Here is a 15,981-nt window from a genome sequence, read left to right as displayed (position 1 = left end):
GTCTTTGAGGCAGAGAAAATTATGTTATGATAAAAGACTATGTACATAAAATATATTTATTTTATAATATTCATTCATGATTTATTCACAAAATACCAGGAACATTTATTAAAAAATGAAACAGTATCAGTTTTCTGTCTTCTGATGTGTTGTATATACTGTCTTGTGCTGTAGAGTAAAGTCCAACAGATGGAGGAGATGGTCAAAGAGCATGAGCAGTACGTGGAGTCGGTGCGTGACCTGAACGACTGGCTCACCTCGGCTAAAGAAGAGCTCCAGCGCTGGTCAGATATGTCTGGTGACGCAGCTTCTGTTCAGAGGAAACTCTCTAAAGTCAGGGTACGTTTATCTGTGTTTACTATACTGACACACACTACCGTTACAAAAGTTTTTGAAAGAAATTAATACATTTATTCAGCAAGGATGCGATCAAAATTGACGGTAAAGAATTTTACATAGTTAAAAAAGATTTCTGTTTCAAATAAATGCTTTCTATTCATCACAGAATCCTGAAAAAAAAAAACAATATATATATATATACAGTATATACATGCACAAAAGCATTAAGCAGCACAACTGTATTCAACATTGATAATAATAAGAGATGTTTCTTAAACAGCAAATTGATTTCTGATTTCTGAAGGATCATGTGACACTGGAGTAATGATGCTGAAAATACAGCTTTGCATCACAGGAATAAATTACATTTTAGAATATATTCAACTCGGTAAAAGTTATTTTAAATAGTAATTCTATTTTACAATATTACTGTTCTGTAACTGTACCTGTTACTGATCTAATAAATGAAACCTTGGTGAGCAGAAGAGACTTCTTTCAAATATATATATGTAAAAAAATGAATGACTTTTGAACAGTTGAATACAATTTTTGTAATGATGGATATTTTCAGCTGAGCTCTCCTATAAAAAAGCTTGACATTATTGAATTCCATACTGTAACCATGTTTCCATGTCCAAAAAAACATGGTAATCCAGTGATACTTTTTTAAAGTGGTATTTATAGCGTATTTCCTTAAAATTGGACATTATATGTTAATTTTTGCTCATTGTAAATTAAATTTACCCTGAAACGTATGTTATACACCACACCAAAAACAATTTGGTGAATGATTTACATGAATTTATGAATTTTAACTCTGAATCTGCTAGTATATTTCATAAATAATTACAAAGATTACATATTGAATTAAACGTGAAATGTTGAAGTAGAAAAATGTAAATACAAGTAGTATTTTCTTGTATAAAACATACTCCAATATCATATGCTCTGATATCTTATCATGCACAACAACAACCAGGAACTTTTATTAAAGGGATAGTTCACCCAAAAATATAAATGAGCTCATGATTTACTCACCCTGAAGCCATCCTGGGTGTTTATGACTTATAAATATGGGTATTTTTCGTACAAAAACCCATGGCTTCGAATCAGAAGGCCTTTATTAACACCCCTGAGCTGTGTGGAGTATTTTTTATCATGGATGGATGCACTTTTTTGGGCTTCAAATTTTCTCCAGCCATTCACACCCATTATAAAGCTTGGATTAGCCAGGACATTTTTTAATATAACTCTGATTGTATTCGTCTCAAAGAAGAATGTCATGTAATTAAAATTTTTGGGTGAACTATCCCTTTAAGGAAGTAAACTGGGTCAGTTTTGATTTTATGTTAACTTTAAAGCATTGTAATTTAATTTTAGGGGCTGTTAGACTCCAAGAATCAAGGACGTGAGCGCCTGACCCGTGTGCAGAGCTGTGGAGCCGCCACACGGGACCACACATCCACGGTGGGCTGTGAGGTTCTGGAGAGGGAGGAGTCCGGCATGCTATCGGCCTGGGAACAGTGGGAGCGCGGAGCTAAACAAGTGTGCTCTGGTCTGGAGGGCGTTCTATCTCAGATGGCCAACTCAGAGCAGGAGTTCAACAGCTTAGCTGCACAGCTGGAGCAGGACCTGCAGGAGTTCAGCAGCAAGCTGCAAGAGTGGCGCATCAAACTGCAGCAGGTGGAGGAAATGACCTCGGGGGAAGAGGCTGTTCAGGGCTGGCAGATAGCGAAGGTAAAGCCTACAGAGCAAAAATAATAAAAGCTATATATATATATATATATATATATATATATATATATATATATATATATATATATGTTCTTTTAATGTTGCTTTGCTTAATGTTTTTTATGTCTCAGGACACCCTGGAAGCACTGTTAAATGTGGAGCCCATGTCTGACAATTTGAAGTGTCAGCTCAATGACTTGTGCCGGTTCTCCAGAGATCTGGGCGCTCAATCTGAAAGAGTGTCCGCCCTCATTAAAGAATACAACAGGTACGAGAGCTTTTGACCAACATTTCTAGGTTTTACACAGAGACAGACCATTTTTGTTATTGTTAACTAGAAATAAAATGATTAACCATCATTTTTGTTAATTTAAAGTAATGCTGAAGTAAAATAAGCTATAAACTATAGATAAAATAGGTTTTTAGCTGAAGTACTAAAATGATTGAAACTTAAAAAGAAATAAAAGAACTTAAAAAAACTAAAACTAAAAAATATATAAATAAAAGCTATTTCAAAATATATTACACCAGTAATGGTACATAAATACTACTAAAATAAAACAGACAGACTGACCGAGAATCACCCAATTAGATGGAAGGAGAGACTCTGATTGACATTTAAAACCACCAATAAGCAATAGTTTGTTTTTTCCCACATAACATTTCAGGGGAGGGAATATCGGAAATTATCGAAAATCGATCATAATAATAGACCAGCATGCAAGACAGTATTAGTAAGTCGTGGGAATGATTTGTTAATTCGTGGCCACGATATACATATTTTTCCCCCATGTCATGTGTGGGGCTCCCTACAAATCCGTACAAAACGTTCTTATTCAGAAGCCCTTATTTTTGCACCCCTGATTTACAGAGATTGGTCTGGTGCTGGCAAGTGAGGACCCAAATGCAGAGATGCACTTCAGTGTTCTTTGTTTAGATAATAAAAGTAAGCAAAATACCAACTAAAACTACCCAGTATGGGAAAAACATCAAGACTTCCAGCAAAGCAGGCAGAGCAGGGATTGAAAAAAACGACAAGGCTGGGAGCAGGATACGGGAAAACAGCACACATGGAGGGCCCTATCTTGCACCCAGCGCAATTGACTTTGTACAGCGACGCATGTATCATTCCTATTTTGCACCCGCGCAAAGCGGACTTTTCCCTCCACAGATGCACGTCGGTTAACTAAGAAATACACTTGCGCTCCCCGGGGCGGTTCAGCGCAAAGAGGTGGCGTGTTGCGGCGCAAACGTTCCCTCATGCTATTTTACAGGTTTAGAAAACAATTGCGCCACTGACTTTAAACAGTTTTTTTTTTCGGTCAGTGGCGCAATTGTTTTCTAAACCGTTGCGCATGTTATTCATATGCTATTTTAAGGGCGCATGCTTGGCCTTAATCAATGTAGCGTGTGCACAACGCGCATACACTTTGATTCTCTCATCTACACACAGACGCAGCAGTTTGCAAATCATACATTATTACGATAGATAGATAGATAGATAGACATTTTATTATAAAAGCATACATCTAGCTTACACATTTACCCAAATTATCATACACCTGTTTAACCGAAGTTAATTTGGGTGTGTTTCTCCATCCCCAACGTCCCTGACGAGAACGTCGGTCTCCTCGGCTGTGAACCGCTCCTGTCGTGCGCCTGGCAAATCCGCCGTTATAATAGGAATCCGCTTTAGAACAAGCGCGCCTGCTCTTAAAGGGAATGTGAGATGTCGCTCTGATTGGTTTATTTCACGTTACGCCCAAACCACACCTATGAATAATGAAGCTACTTCAGACCAACCCCTTTTAGATTTGCGCCAGGCGCAAGAGTCATTTATCCCGCCGGGAAAATAGCAACAGCGCCAAGACCCGCCCACAAAGTTACTTGCGCTTTGCGCTTTGACACTTGCGTTTCAGATCGTTAAAATAGGGCCCGGAATGTACAACAACGAACTGGCACAGGGCAGAGAACAAATGGAGAATAAATAGGAGAGCAAACAATGAGGGTAATGAGGGAGGACAGGTGGGATAAATAAACCAATAATCAGGTAACGAGGAGCGAGGTTAAGACAACAGCAAAAAAAAAAAAAAAAGCCATGTGCTCACACAAAACATGACACAAACAAGTAGCAAATAAGAGCTCTAACTGAAAGTGTGTCCACACAAAAAATGACACAGAACAAGACAACACGAAAGCACATGGCTACACAAACGCCCGGCCAGTGAAAACGCAAACCAGACGCTCGGCAAAAACACACAAGGCGAGCGTACTCAAAACCGCACTCTCACACAAAGACAAGACGATAGGAGTGTTAGAGCTCTGTCACCAAACCAAGAATAAACCAGACCGAAGTGACAGAACCCTAACAGCATCAGAGAGTCTGCAAATGGTAGATGTGCCATCTAAGACTGAGACTGCATGTTATCAGTGAAATCTTTTTCTTCAGCGCTGTCGTTTGCATCTTTCTTCTTCACCGTAGCCTCAGTCTCCAGGCGTCCCGGGAGTGTCAGGGAAAGGAGAAGCTCCTGGAGCAGCGCTTCCGTGCTGCTTTTCGAGACTTTCAGCAGTGGCTGGTCAATGCGAAAATCAATACAGCCAAATGTTTTGATGTGCCCCAGAACCTGGCGGAGGCATCGTCCAGTCTGCAGAAGATCCAGGTGAAATTGTATTGATTTATTACGAGTTTTCTAATGAATTCCGTTCCAGTTTGGAACACGAAATATAATTCATTGCATTAATGAGAGTACATTTTTCTCATTGCAGGAGTTTCTAAGTGACCGTGAGCAAGGCCACGGCAAGCTAAACACGGTGGCCGCCAGCGGAGAGCTGCTGATGAGTATCATTGCCAAAGACAGAGTGGAGTCAGTCAGAGCCAAAATAAACACAACCAGAGAAGACTGGAAAACACTCATGACAAATCTGCACCAGAGAGAGACCGCCTTACAGGTGTCTGACGCTATGAGAGAAAAAAATTCACGCACATCTGTTAATCTAGTGACATCTGTTGAGTCTGAGACTCTTCATTTGGGCCAGTAAACTACCTCTCAAAACCATGGAAGCTTGTTTCCGCCAGGGAATAAAAAATCGAAAAAGGTAATTACGACTTTTTATCTCACAATATTGACTTTAACTCATAATAGCGAGTCAGAATTGTGAGATAAAAAGTGCAAATAACCTTTATTCTTTTTTATTCCGTGGCGGAAAAAATAAGATTCCATACAAAACAGCCATTACATAACACAATAGCAACTACCTGCAACATCTAAAAATCTAGTTACATTTATTATTCATGTTATTCAATATTTCTTGCAATCTCAAGGCGTACTTAAGTAAATATTTTAGATCATAGGACCTCAGCAACAAAAAAAAAACATTGTAAATTCCTGATCTAGCTAATCAATCGTTCTCTCTTTGAATGTAGCATCATTGACTGTTTTGTTCCAGAATCTTCAGTCTCAGATGCGGGACTTTGAAACGAGTGTGGAGCCGCTCCAGGATTGGCTGAATGAAACCGAAGAAGCCGTACGGGAGAGCAGCAGTCGGCTACATGACCTCACAGCCAAGAAACAGGAACTGCACAGGTTACAGGTGTAGTACAACGTAATCAATACCACCTTTATTCGCAGCCATTACCAGAAGAGCCATTCACAAGCATCATTCTAGCTGATCGGAGTAGTCACGCTTTATGGCATTGCTGCTGAACATGAAATAGCATTCACAACTCATTTCATTTCCATAATGTGACGTTTTTTTTCTCTGTCAAATTGGAAATTCAATGAGAAAAATATGTATACTTTATAATATAGTTGTAAAAATATGTTGGGCAGAGATTTTATGCATCATAAGTTATTTGGCTTATGTAAAGAAGGCTATGTTAAATAGCTATTTGGCTGTTGGTTAACATCTTGGTGACATCATTCGAAAAGCAAAGTCGTTTAAAGGCCAGCCAATTTACTTTATTTTGATAAAAGATTATAAAGACAGTTATAAAGATTTGTGCTGGGGTTATTTTAGTATTATTTATTTATTCATATTTTTTATATTTTATATATTTTCTAGTTTTTGTAATTGTATGTGCTGTTTAAAAAATATATTAACTTAATATATATATATTTTTATTTAGGTACTTCAACATTTATTTTAGTTCATTTTTAAATTTCCATTCCACTTTTAATGTTTAAATTTATTTCAGGTTATTTCAATTAACAAAAACTTTTAGTTTTAGTTTTAAGTAACAATAATTACATCACTGATGTGCGCAATAAAACCAGGGGTGTATGTTAACAAAGTAAGCAGGGTCACTTGACTTTAATGTCAGAATGTATGTATAGAAAATGATCAGTGCATGTGATCAAGTGTAGAAAACAGCTGCTTTCATGTCATGCTTTAATCTGCTTCTCTGTCATGCACATTTTCACATCGCTTATCCCCAGTCTTAACGTCTGTGCTGTTCATGTGCTGCCATGTTGCTTTATTAATCATCTGACTAACACAGGACTGTGTGCGATGCTTCTGTGTGCTAACGTGCCTGTGCTTTCACAGTCTCTGCTAGAGGAATTAGCCTCTAAGGAGTCTCAGCTGCACAGGTTGAGGGAGAAGGCCCAGCAGCTGTGGGACGGACACACGGCCGGAAAGGGCTTTGTGCACCGTGTCTCGCAGCTCTCAGCTCAGTACCTAGCTTTAAGCAACCTGACCAAGGTAACGTCCCACCTGTCTGCCCGATGGCTACCCGTCCCCAGTGCTGCAAGGGTCGACAGAATGTGTGCGCACATAGGGCTGTGTCCCAAACCTTAAAAATGCATGCTTTATCTGGTATCAAATAAAGATTTGAAGGCATCAAGACACATACAAATCCAATGTTTATGTAAAGTTCTGTCAACATTAAAATGGTGTCTGATGGAGCAGTAAATTAATTTATAAGTTTAAAAGAGTATTTGATCTATCTATCTATCTATCTATCTATCTATCTATCTATCTATCTATCTATCTATCTATCTATCTATCTATCTATCTATCTATCTATCTATCTATCTATCTATCTATCTATCTATCTATCTACCTGTCTGCTTGCCTATCTATCTATCTATCTATCTATCTATCTATCTATCTATCTATCTATCTATCTATCTATCTATCTATCTATCTATCTATCTATCTATCTATCTATCTATCTATCTATCTATCTATCTATCTATCTATCTATCTATCTATCTATCTATCTATCTATCTATCTATCTATCTACCTACCTGTCTGCTTGTCTGTTTGTCTATCTATCTATCTATCTTGATATTGTGATATTTGAAACCATTTTTCTTAATATGTGCTTTTAAATGTTTACGTCAGTGACCTTCGGTTTTGGACACAGCCCACGTGTTTCTATTTCAGGTGGAGAACACATTTTATCTGAAAACGTTGTGTGGAGTAATTAAGCTCATGAACAGTTACATTTCCAAAAGTATTGTTTTTGATGTTATATTCACATTGTATTTAGGTTCTCAATTAAGTACTCAATTGTTGCACAAAAATGATGTATTTCGGGCAGTGTAAGTATTGTTATGGCTTAAATATTTAAAAAAAACAAAACAAAAAAACAAATCATATGGAATAATCATCCAGACCAATAAGTATTCAACATGACTAAAAAGTGCTGTTGCTTTCCTTTTAACACAATGACTATTTCTAATAAGATGCTACCCCTACCAAATAATTGTTATTAAAGGGATACTTCACCGTTTAGCATTAAGCTTTGTATCAGTATAAACCCGGTAGTATTTTCGAATGACCGTGCTTCCCTCCCTCATGTCCCCCTGAGACGAGAGATTTCTGTATTATGTGTCTGGAAAAAAAACTCAGATGAGCAAAAATATAAATTTTGCGTCATCAGAGGCTTTTTTGGCTACAGCCAGTAGTAGGCGCTAGTGCCGCATATTTTCAATCCGCCCATAGGGGGATCTCACGATAAAACGGCGTCTTTTCAGTTTCGAGTCAACTAGTAGCCTAATTGTATCATTTTTTCCGATACTGCCCTCTGTAACCGGTAGGTGTGGCTTGGGAGTGGCCTCGTAGGGCAGCGAAGCAAGTGCATTCTGGGAGTTGTTGTCTTTCATCCACATGAGCCAAAAATACATTTTCTGGCTTTTCTCAGTCTAGAAGGCACCAACCTCTAAATTAATTTCACATTTCTACTACATAAATTACCCATTTTAAATACACATTCATCTTTCCAGCGGTGAAATATCCCTTTAACTGTATGTTATGATCATGTATGGATCACGCACATATTATCCTAAGCAAATCATTCACTTTATCTTTGAGAAGTGATTATTTATCCGATTATGTGGTGCCTGTCCGATAGGAAAAAGCATCTAGAATCGACCGCATTGTGTCCGAGCACCAGCTGTTCTCGCAGGGCCTGAAAGAGCTGCAGAACTGGGTGGCTGATACCAGTCACATGCTGCAAACCTACTGCACTCCCACCGCAGACAAAAACGTGCTGGACAGCAGGATGATCAAACTCGAGGTGAAGAACACAGCCGAGAATATATGTCACCATAACAACCATATTTACTTCCAAAATGATAACTAGATGCCACATAAATCAAACACAAAATAGAGTGAGGTCATGCAACATTAATGTTGCATACTGAATTCTATACTACTTAAATGTTTATTGTTGAATATTGCATACTATTTCGCATACTACTTTTGTAGTGGGCAATATATACTGTGCAGTATTCAGTAAGAGTTCGGACCTCATTCTGAACATTTAATCTAAAGTATGTGACTTTGATTGTTTGTGGACATTTGCATGATTTGTATGGGCATTTGATTTAATGGCCCTTATCATGTAGTTTACATGTAATGAGAGGTTTTTGCATACATGTTACCCAGGCTTTACTGACGGCACGTCAAGAGAAGGAAATACAGCTGAAAATGCTGCTAACAAGAGGAGAGTCTGTTCAGAGGAACACCTCCGCTGAGGGTGTACATCTGGTCCGCCAACAAATCGAGGACCTCAAGGACTCCTGGGATGGACTGCTGTCAGCGTCTATTCAGTGCAAAAGGTTAATGTGGTCTTATTAAAATCAGTGCAAAAGCCTAACATAAAAATACACTTGTTTCGTTGATAATTAAATTTGTATTTGATGGATGTCGTAAAAAGTATATACACTAATATGTCATGATAAAGTCATTTTATGCGGTAGCAGAGAATGGTTTATTTTTTTATTTTATATATATATAGTCTGTACACACACACACACACACACACACACACACACACACACACACACACGTATATTATATATATGTATATTATTTGTATTTTATAATAGTTCCTTTCATTTGTAAAGTTTAATTGCCATTACGTTTTCAAAATGATGAAACATTTTTAGAACATTTAGAAAAACTAGACGTTTTAAACGTTCAGAGAACATTCAGAAATAACGTTTTCATATTTTAAAGGGATAGTTCACCCAAAAGTTAAAATTCTGTCATCCTTTACTCACCCTCATGTTGTTCCAAACCTGTACGAGGTTCTTTCTTCTGCTGAACACAGAAGAAGATATTTTGAATGTCGGAAACCAGTTGATGGGCCTCATTTACTTCCATAGTATTTCATTTTCCATACTATGGAAGGCAGTGGGAAAATGGTTAACCATATTCTTCAAAATATCTTCTTTTGTGTTCAGCAGAAGAAGAAATTCATACAGGTGTGGATCAAATTTTTGGGTGAACTATCCCTTTAAAGGGAATGTTAGCAACACGTTTTTAGAACACATTTTTGTTAGCTTGGCAAGAGGTCTGATTCCTTTTCAACTGATTCCTTTTCATTCCTAACAAATGAATAATAAATCTGAAATCATTGCAAAACAGCTTCTCATTGAGTTAAAACAGAAGACTCAAAACTAGTATATAGCGAACTCTAGAACCTTGTACAGACAAAAAATGGTTGTTAATAAAAAAGAGTGTTCTTTGCTGAAGTTGAGTTAGCTACTATATTAAAGGGTGTTATGTTTGGATTGGAACAGTCAACTGGAGGGCGCTCTGTCACAGTGGACCAGTTACCAGGAGGACGTGCGTCAGTTTGTGAGCTGGATGGAGACTGTGGAAGAGACTTTAAACTCTGCAGACAAACAGTGTTCTGAGATGAGAGACAAAACCACCAACCTGGGCAAAGCCAAAGTACGGTGTTATTGTCAGTGCTTTGAGTCTCTGAATAATTCATCATTGTATTCAGTCCTGCCTTACAAACATTCTCCTCATTTCAGTTGCTCTCAGAAGATGTTTTAAGTCACAGCAGTGTTCTGGACGTCATATCCATGAAGGGATCCAACATGGCCGAGCACTATGTCACCCAGCTAGAGATTCAAGACTTGCAAGAGCGCTATAACATTGTCAAAAATCAAGCCCAGGTATAATGCATCCCTCATTGGTCACCGTATTGAATATTCAGCACGTGCTGATGCACTCACATGTTTCTGCCACAGTGTGCGGTTGCCAAAGCGGAGGAGCTGGTGTCGGCCCATCAGGTGTACCAGTGCAGTCTGCATGAGTTTAAAGACTGGCTGGAGCAACAGCAGGAGAGACTGAGCTGCTACACGCAGCTGGAGGGAGACGTCGAGACTCTAGAGGACACGCTACGCAAACTACAGGTCAGAAGACGTCTTGAGGTGGTTATTGTGAGGGACATTATATGCTGAGAACGTTTGAGACCTTATTTGTTCATTTTATCTTTCTTAGCTTAGAAACATCTTGTAGAACTTCTAATATTTTTTCCTCTTTTAATGACTAATGCTTTATTTATTTAGTTGTTATATTTAGATAAAAGTATTTGGCAAATAATTGAATGTGTCATTTACAAACATTGTAATGCTTAAGATAAGATAAGAAGTACATTTATATTCAAATATAATTATTTATGACAATATTTTAATTCAGATTTACCAGTAAATATTAATAATTAGGAATGCTCCTATATAGACATGTTGATTAATTCGGATAATCGATTGTTTTTATTGTAAAGTCTGATATTATAATTCAATTCAATTCAAATGAATTCAATTCAAATTTATTTGTATAGCGCTTTTCACAATATATAGTGCATTTCAGAAATGTACATAGAAAAATACAGTTAGTTAATCATTAATTTAGGGCATAACATATCGCCAGCGTTGAGTCGTCTCTTCACGGGTGTTGGGGCATCTGAAAGTTCCATGAGAGGCTGGATACAGACTGGAACTGACGAACTCTATTTACCTCGGGACTAGCGTCCCGAGATAACAACAGAAAAGCAGATGGGAAATAATTAGCATAGCTGCTGTTCATAATATTAATGCATTCGATCTGATTCAACTGTAGTATAAAAGGTAAGTATTATGTGAACGCTTGGTTAAAGAGACGCTTGGCTACTAGAGATCTAGTTTTAAACTGGGACAGTGAGTCTGAGCCTCGAACAAAATCAGGAAGGCCATTCCAGAGTTTAGGAGCTAAATGTGAAAACGCCCTCCCTCCTTTAGTGGACTTAGATATCCTAGGAATGACCAGAAGCCTCGAATTTAGTGATCTTAAAGAGCGCGATGGATTGTAGGGCGATAGAAGTTCTATCGGAGCTGAACCATTTAGGGCTTTATAGGTCAGTAGTAATACTTTGTAATTGATACGGAACTTAATAGGTAACCAGTGTAGAGATGATAGAATTGGTGTTATATGATCATATTTCCTTGACCTAGTAAGAACTCTAGCAGCTGCATTTTGGACTAACTGTAGCTTGTTTATTGAGGATGCAGGACAACCAGCTAATAAAGCATTACAGTAATCTAGTCTCGAGGTCATGAATGCATGAACTAACTTTTCTGCATCAGAAACAGATAGCATGTTACGTAGCTTAGCAATGTTTCTAAGGTGGAAAAAGGCTGTTCTTGTAACATATGAAATATGATTTTCGAAAGACAAGTTGCGGTCTAGTATAACACCCAGGTCTTTTACTGTAGTGGATAAAGTAACAGGACACCCTTCTAAATTAAAGTTGTATTGTAAGGGGTTTTGTGGCCAGTTTTTTGGACCAATAAGTAATACCTCCGTTTTATCTTAATTTAATAGCAGAAAATTTCACGTCATCCAGTATTTTATATCTTTAACACACTCTGTCAATTTAGATAATTTAGTGTTTTCATCTGGTCGTGATGAAATATATAATTGAGTGTCATCAGCATAACAGTGGAAATTAATTCCATGTTTTCTTATAATATTACCAAGTGGCAGCATATATATTGAGAATAGCAGAGGGCCTAACACAGATCCTTGCGGCACTCCATAGTTTATCTTCGATTTTTCCCCATTTAAACAGACAAAATGGTAGCGGTCTGATAAGTACGATCTAAACCAGCTTAATGCCTGTCCATTAACACCAGTGTAGTTTTGTAGTCGATCTAAGAGTATTTTGTGATCTATAGTGTCGAACGCAGCGCTAAGATCGAGTAAAACTAGTATTGAGATACAGCCTTGGTCAGAAGCTAGAAGTAAATCATTTGTAATTTTAACGAGCGCAGTTTCTGTGCTATGATGCGGCCTGAATCCTGACTGAAATTTAATCTCTTAATGTTTTTTTTCTGTTGCTTAAAAACATGGTCATAATAAAGTTCAAATCTGAAATGTTAGACATTTAAAATATGTAAATATCAGTCATCAAAAAATTATAATATATGGTAGAAAGATGTATAATTGCTTCTACAGACATAAACAATACTGTCTGAAGTACAAAATATTATTTTATATGATATATGTATATTTTATATTTATATTCTATATTATATTGAGAAACTGGAAGTGTTCATAATTTAAATTAATTCTAAAACAAAAAATTATTTCATGATTCCAGAAGTTTCAAGAACCGTATGTTCTTCAACAAAAAAAAAAGTTATTAAAGGAAAAAAAACCTAACATCATGATTATATCGTTTTTTTAGCTTTTTAATTCAATTTGATATTAATATTAATATTAATAACTAATTATTTTACTTATATGACACTTTATATTTTAATTTGTATTATATAAATATTTAAATACAACTTAAGTTAGATTGTTTTAACATATTGATATTAATGATTAATTATATATGACTTATAATATATATGTGTATGTTTTATATTTTTAATAATAATAAAAATTCATATATTTTTATTTTCATTATAAAAATTGTGTTATATTTAAATTATTTTAAGCCATCCTGCAGCCCCCCATGGAGGGGACCCGGCCATTTGGTTTAGAATGACTGACTTAAAGAAATGCCATTATTAGCCAATACCGATGTGATCTACAATAGATTTTTTTTTGTGTTATTATCTGCTGAATATTTTGATTACTTGGGATTTCAATATAAATATGCATTAGAGAAATACCTTGTATCCGTCTCCAGGAGCTGCAGGTTCACTGCACAGAAGGTCACGCTCTGCTCAACACGCTGCTGGTGACCCGAGAGCAGGTGATTCCCTGGGGCGTCCCGCAGTTAGAGGACCGATGCTTGGAGACGGTCCAGCAGGAGTGGGGCTCGTATCAGGCCCGGCTGGGTGAGACCAGATCTCACCTCAACAGCGCTCTGGCCAAACTCCGGCAGATTGAGCAGAAGTTCCAGCGGCTCGATAACTGGCTCAAGGGGATGGAAACTAAAGGACAGTTACGCTCCGGCCGTCGCTCTGACAGAGGAACAAAAGAGGCACAGCTGCATCTCCTGAAGGTTGGAACAGGAAACATTCACTGAAAATGGAGTAGGATTTTCTTAGAAATTGCTAGTAAATTTCACAAATAGTCAATCAACGCATTTAATTAAATGTGACATTTTGAAGCAGAAAGACTTTAAGTTGTATTTTCTTGTAAAATGCTCAGCAGTAATCTGTTTTATTTACAACTTCGAAAAATTACTTTTTACATCGTAGTTACCATAAATCTGGATTGGTATGTTAAAGGTTAAAGGTTTAAACCCAAGATGAGGTTATTCATGAAACTGTTGCTCCAAGACAACTGTTCCAGTAGAATACATGTATGGGGTCAGTGATACATTGTTGTGATCGTTTCTTCAGGGTTGGCATGAGGAGGTGCTGGCCTATCAGGAGGAGATCGAGGGTCTCAGTGTCCTGGCCCAACAGGTTTTAGAAGAGATGCCCATAAGCAGCAGAGTCAGTGCTAGAGCCACACAACTGACGTCCCGCTATCATGCCCTGCTGTTACACCTGCAGGTACACTTTAAACACACATTTACCTAGCCTATTAAATGAAGACATACCATAAGCCTTCTATAAAGTGTTTATAAATCTAATAATAACCACCTCAGACTAATCCGAACCCTAAAAAAACAGTATTTACTCTATTTATGAATAATCTTTCCAAAAGGGATTGTGTGAGATTTAGCTACACGTAACTTCTTGAGGCAGTTTTGTACCCAAAGTATAGAAAAGTAAACCCACAAAAAACATTAAGATGGCTATCTAAATGGGTGGCTTTAATCATATAATTCTTTTGTTTTTAAATAAACCCATTTATAATTGTGAAAGACTAACCATAACTCAAACCTTACCCCTAAAAGACAACTTAAAAAAGGATATCCTTCAAGGATATCCTATCACAATGAAGTCAGATTAAGCTCATTTTTGGGAATATTTTGTCTTTCAAGTAATGACAAGTAATGACACACTTTAAATACAACTATGCTGAATTGAACTATTAATTTTATATGTATTTGCAGGACACTATCAAGCAGCTGAAGGAGGAAATGTCCATTATTGAAGAGTCCCAGAGTGTCTTTAGCACCTTCTCTGATTGGTTGAGCACAGCACAAAAGAACTTCAGTAGTGTGACCACTACTACCATTGATGTGGTTGATCGTGTTTCCATGGAGAAGAAGATGAAAAAATTAGAGGTATGACAGATATGATCTTTGGTTATTAAGAAAAAGCAGCTTTATACTTTAACGTGTGCAAGTTTACACTTTCGCTCAAAACTGTGCAGTAATGCAGTCAATAATTATTATTTTTTGACAAAATTAATCATTTTATTCAGTAAGGATGCATTAAATTGATCAAAAGGGACAGTAAAAACAAAAATAAATGCCGTTATTTTAAAGAATCCTGAAAAAATGTGTCATAGTTTCCACAAAAATATCAAGTAATTGTTTTCAACAATACTGTTTTCAACATTAATGATAAAAATACGAACTGTTTCTTAAGCATCAAATCAGTATATTAGAATGGTTTCTGAAGGATCATGTGACACTGATGACTGATGAGTAATGATGCTGAAAATTCAGCTTTGCAACACAGGAATAAATTACATTTTGAAATACAGTTCTTTTAAATATTACTGACCTTACTGTATTTTTGATACAGTAAGGACAAGAGACGTTTTTCAAAATATATTAAAAAGTCTCCACAGACCTGAAACGTTAGTGCATATCCTCATATGAAGTAATTTTTTTGTCTCAGGCTCTGCAGGGTGATATGGAGCTGGGTCACACCTTCCTGAAGACCATGCGTGAAAAGACTGATCGTGCCATGACGTTCCTGGAGGAACCTGAGGCAGAGCAGCTCAAGGAGGAAGTCGACACCCGACTCTCCCAGCTGGAGGCGTTGATCAGAGCTCTGCGGTCAGAGCTTAGTGCCACAGAGAAATCTATACAGCTCTCTAAAGACTTCCTGGACAAATACAAGACTCAATCACAATGGCTCACAGACACAAAATCACTTCTGGCGTCTCCTGTGGAGCCAAAGGCTGAACTTTACCAAAAAAAGGCTCAGCTAGCCAAATATAAGGTGAGCAAAACAGATTATTTTGTGAGAAACGAAGACATGATAAATCACATTTGTGTGAGCATGAACAATTATGCATAGCTTCTAATACAGCCGTCTTCAGAG

The 15,981-nt window shown here is 37.2% G+C and overlaps 1 protein-coding gene across 12 annotated transcripts in view; it reads left to right on the top strand.

The window, feature by feature from the left end:
• syne1b (spectrin repeat containing, nuclear envelope 1b) overlaps nucleotides 1-15,981 on the top strand; it is a 137,673-nt gene that overhangs the window by 53,570 nt on the left and 68,122 nt on the right. For 9 of the 12 annotated variants that reach the window (XM_084394070.1, XM_084394068.1, XM_084394065.1 and 6 more), the window contains exons 52-67: nucleotides 175-339; nucleotides 1,720-2,076; nucleotides 2,205-2,341; nucleotides 4,556-4,733; nucleotides 4,840-5,022; nucleotides 5,521-5,664; nucleotides 6,619-6,774; nucleotides 8,433-8,597; nucleotides 8,969-9,141; nucleotides 10,108-10,261; nucleotides 10,348-10,491; nucleotides 10,567-10,731; nucleotides 13,494-13,811; nucleotides 14,155-14,310; nucleotides 14,817-14,990; nucleotides 15,553-15,879. In XM_084394070.1, coding sequence (XP_084250196.1) covers nucleotides 175-339; nucleotides 1,720-2,076; nucleotides 2,205-2,341; nucleotides 4,556-4,733; nucleotides 4,840-5,022; nucleotides 5,521-5,664; nucleotides 6,619-6,774; nucleotides 8,433-8,597; nucleotides 8,969-9,141; nucleotides 10,108-10,261; nucleotides 10,348-10,491; nucleotides 10,567-10,731; nucleotides 13,494-13,811; nucleotides 14,155-14,310; nucleotides 14,817-14,990; nucleotides 15,553-15,879 — 3,096 coding nt within the window. The remainder of the gene's footprint in view (nucleotides 1-174; nucleotides 340-1,719; nucleotides 2,077-2,204; nucleotides 2,342-4,555; nucleotides 4,734-4,839; nucleotides 5,023-5,520; nucleotides 5,665-6,618; nucleotides 6,775-8,432; nucleotides 8,598-8,968; nucleotides 9,142-10,107; nucleotides 10,262-10,347; nucleotides 10,492-10,566; nucleotides 10,732-13,493; nucleotides 13,812-14,154; nucleotides 14,311-14,816; nucleotides 14,991-15,552; nucleotides 15,880-15,981) is intronic. The other 3 variants (XM_084394071.1, XM_084394069.1, XM_084394064.1) reach the window with 1 other exon arrangement.

The sequence above is a fragment of the Rutilus rutilus genome, assembly GCF_951802725.1.
Source record: "Rutilus rutilus genome assembly, chromosome: 21".
Taxonomy (NCBI): Eukaryota; Metazoa; Chordata; class Actinopteri; order Cypriniformes; family Leuciscidae; genus Rutilus; species Rutilus rutilus.
This window is presented reverse-complemented; position numbering and strand designations above follow the sequence as displayed.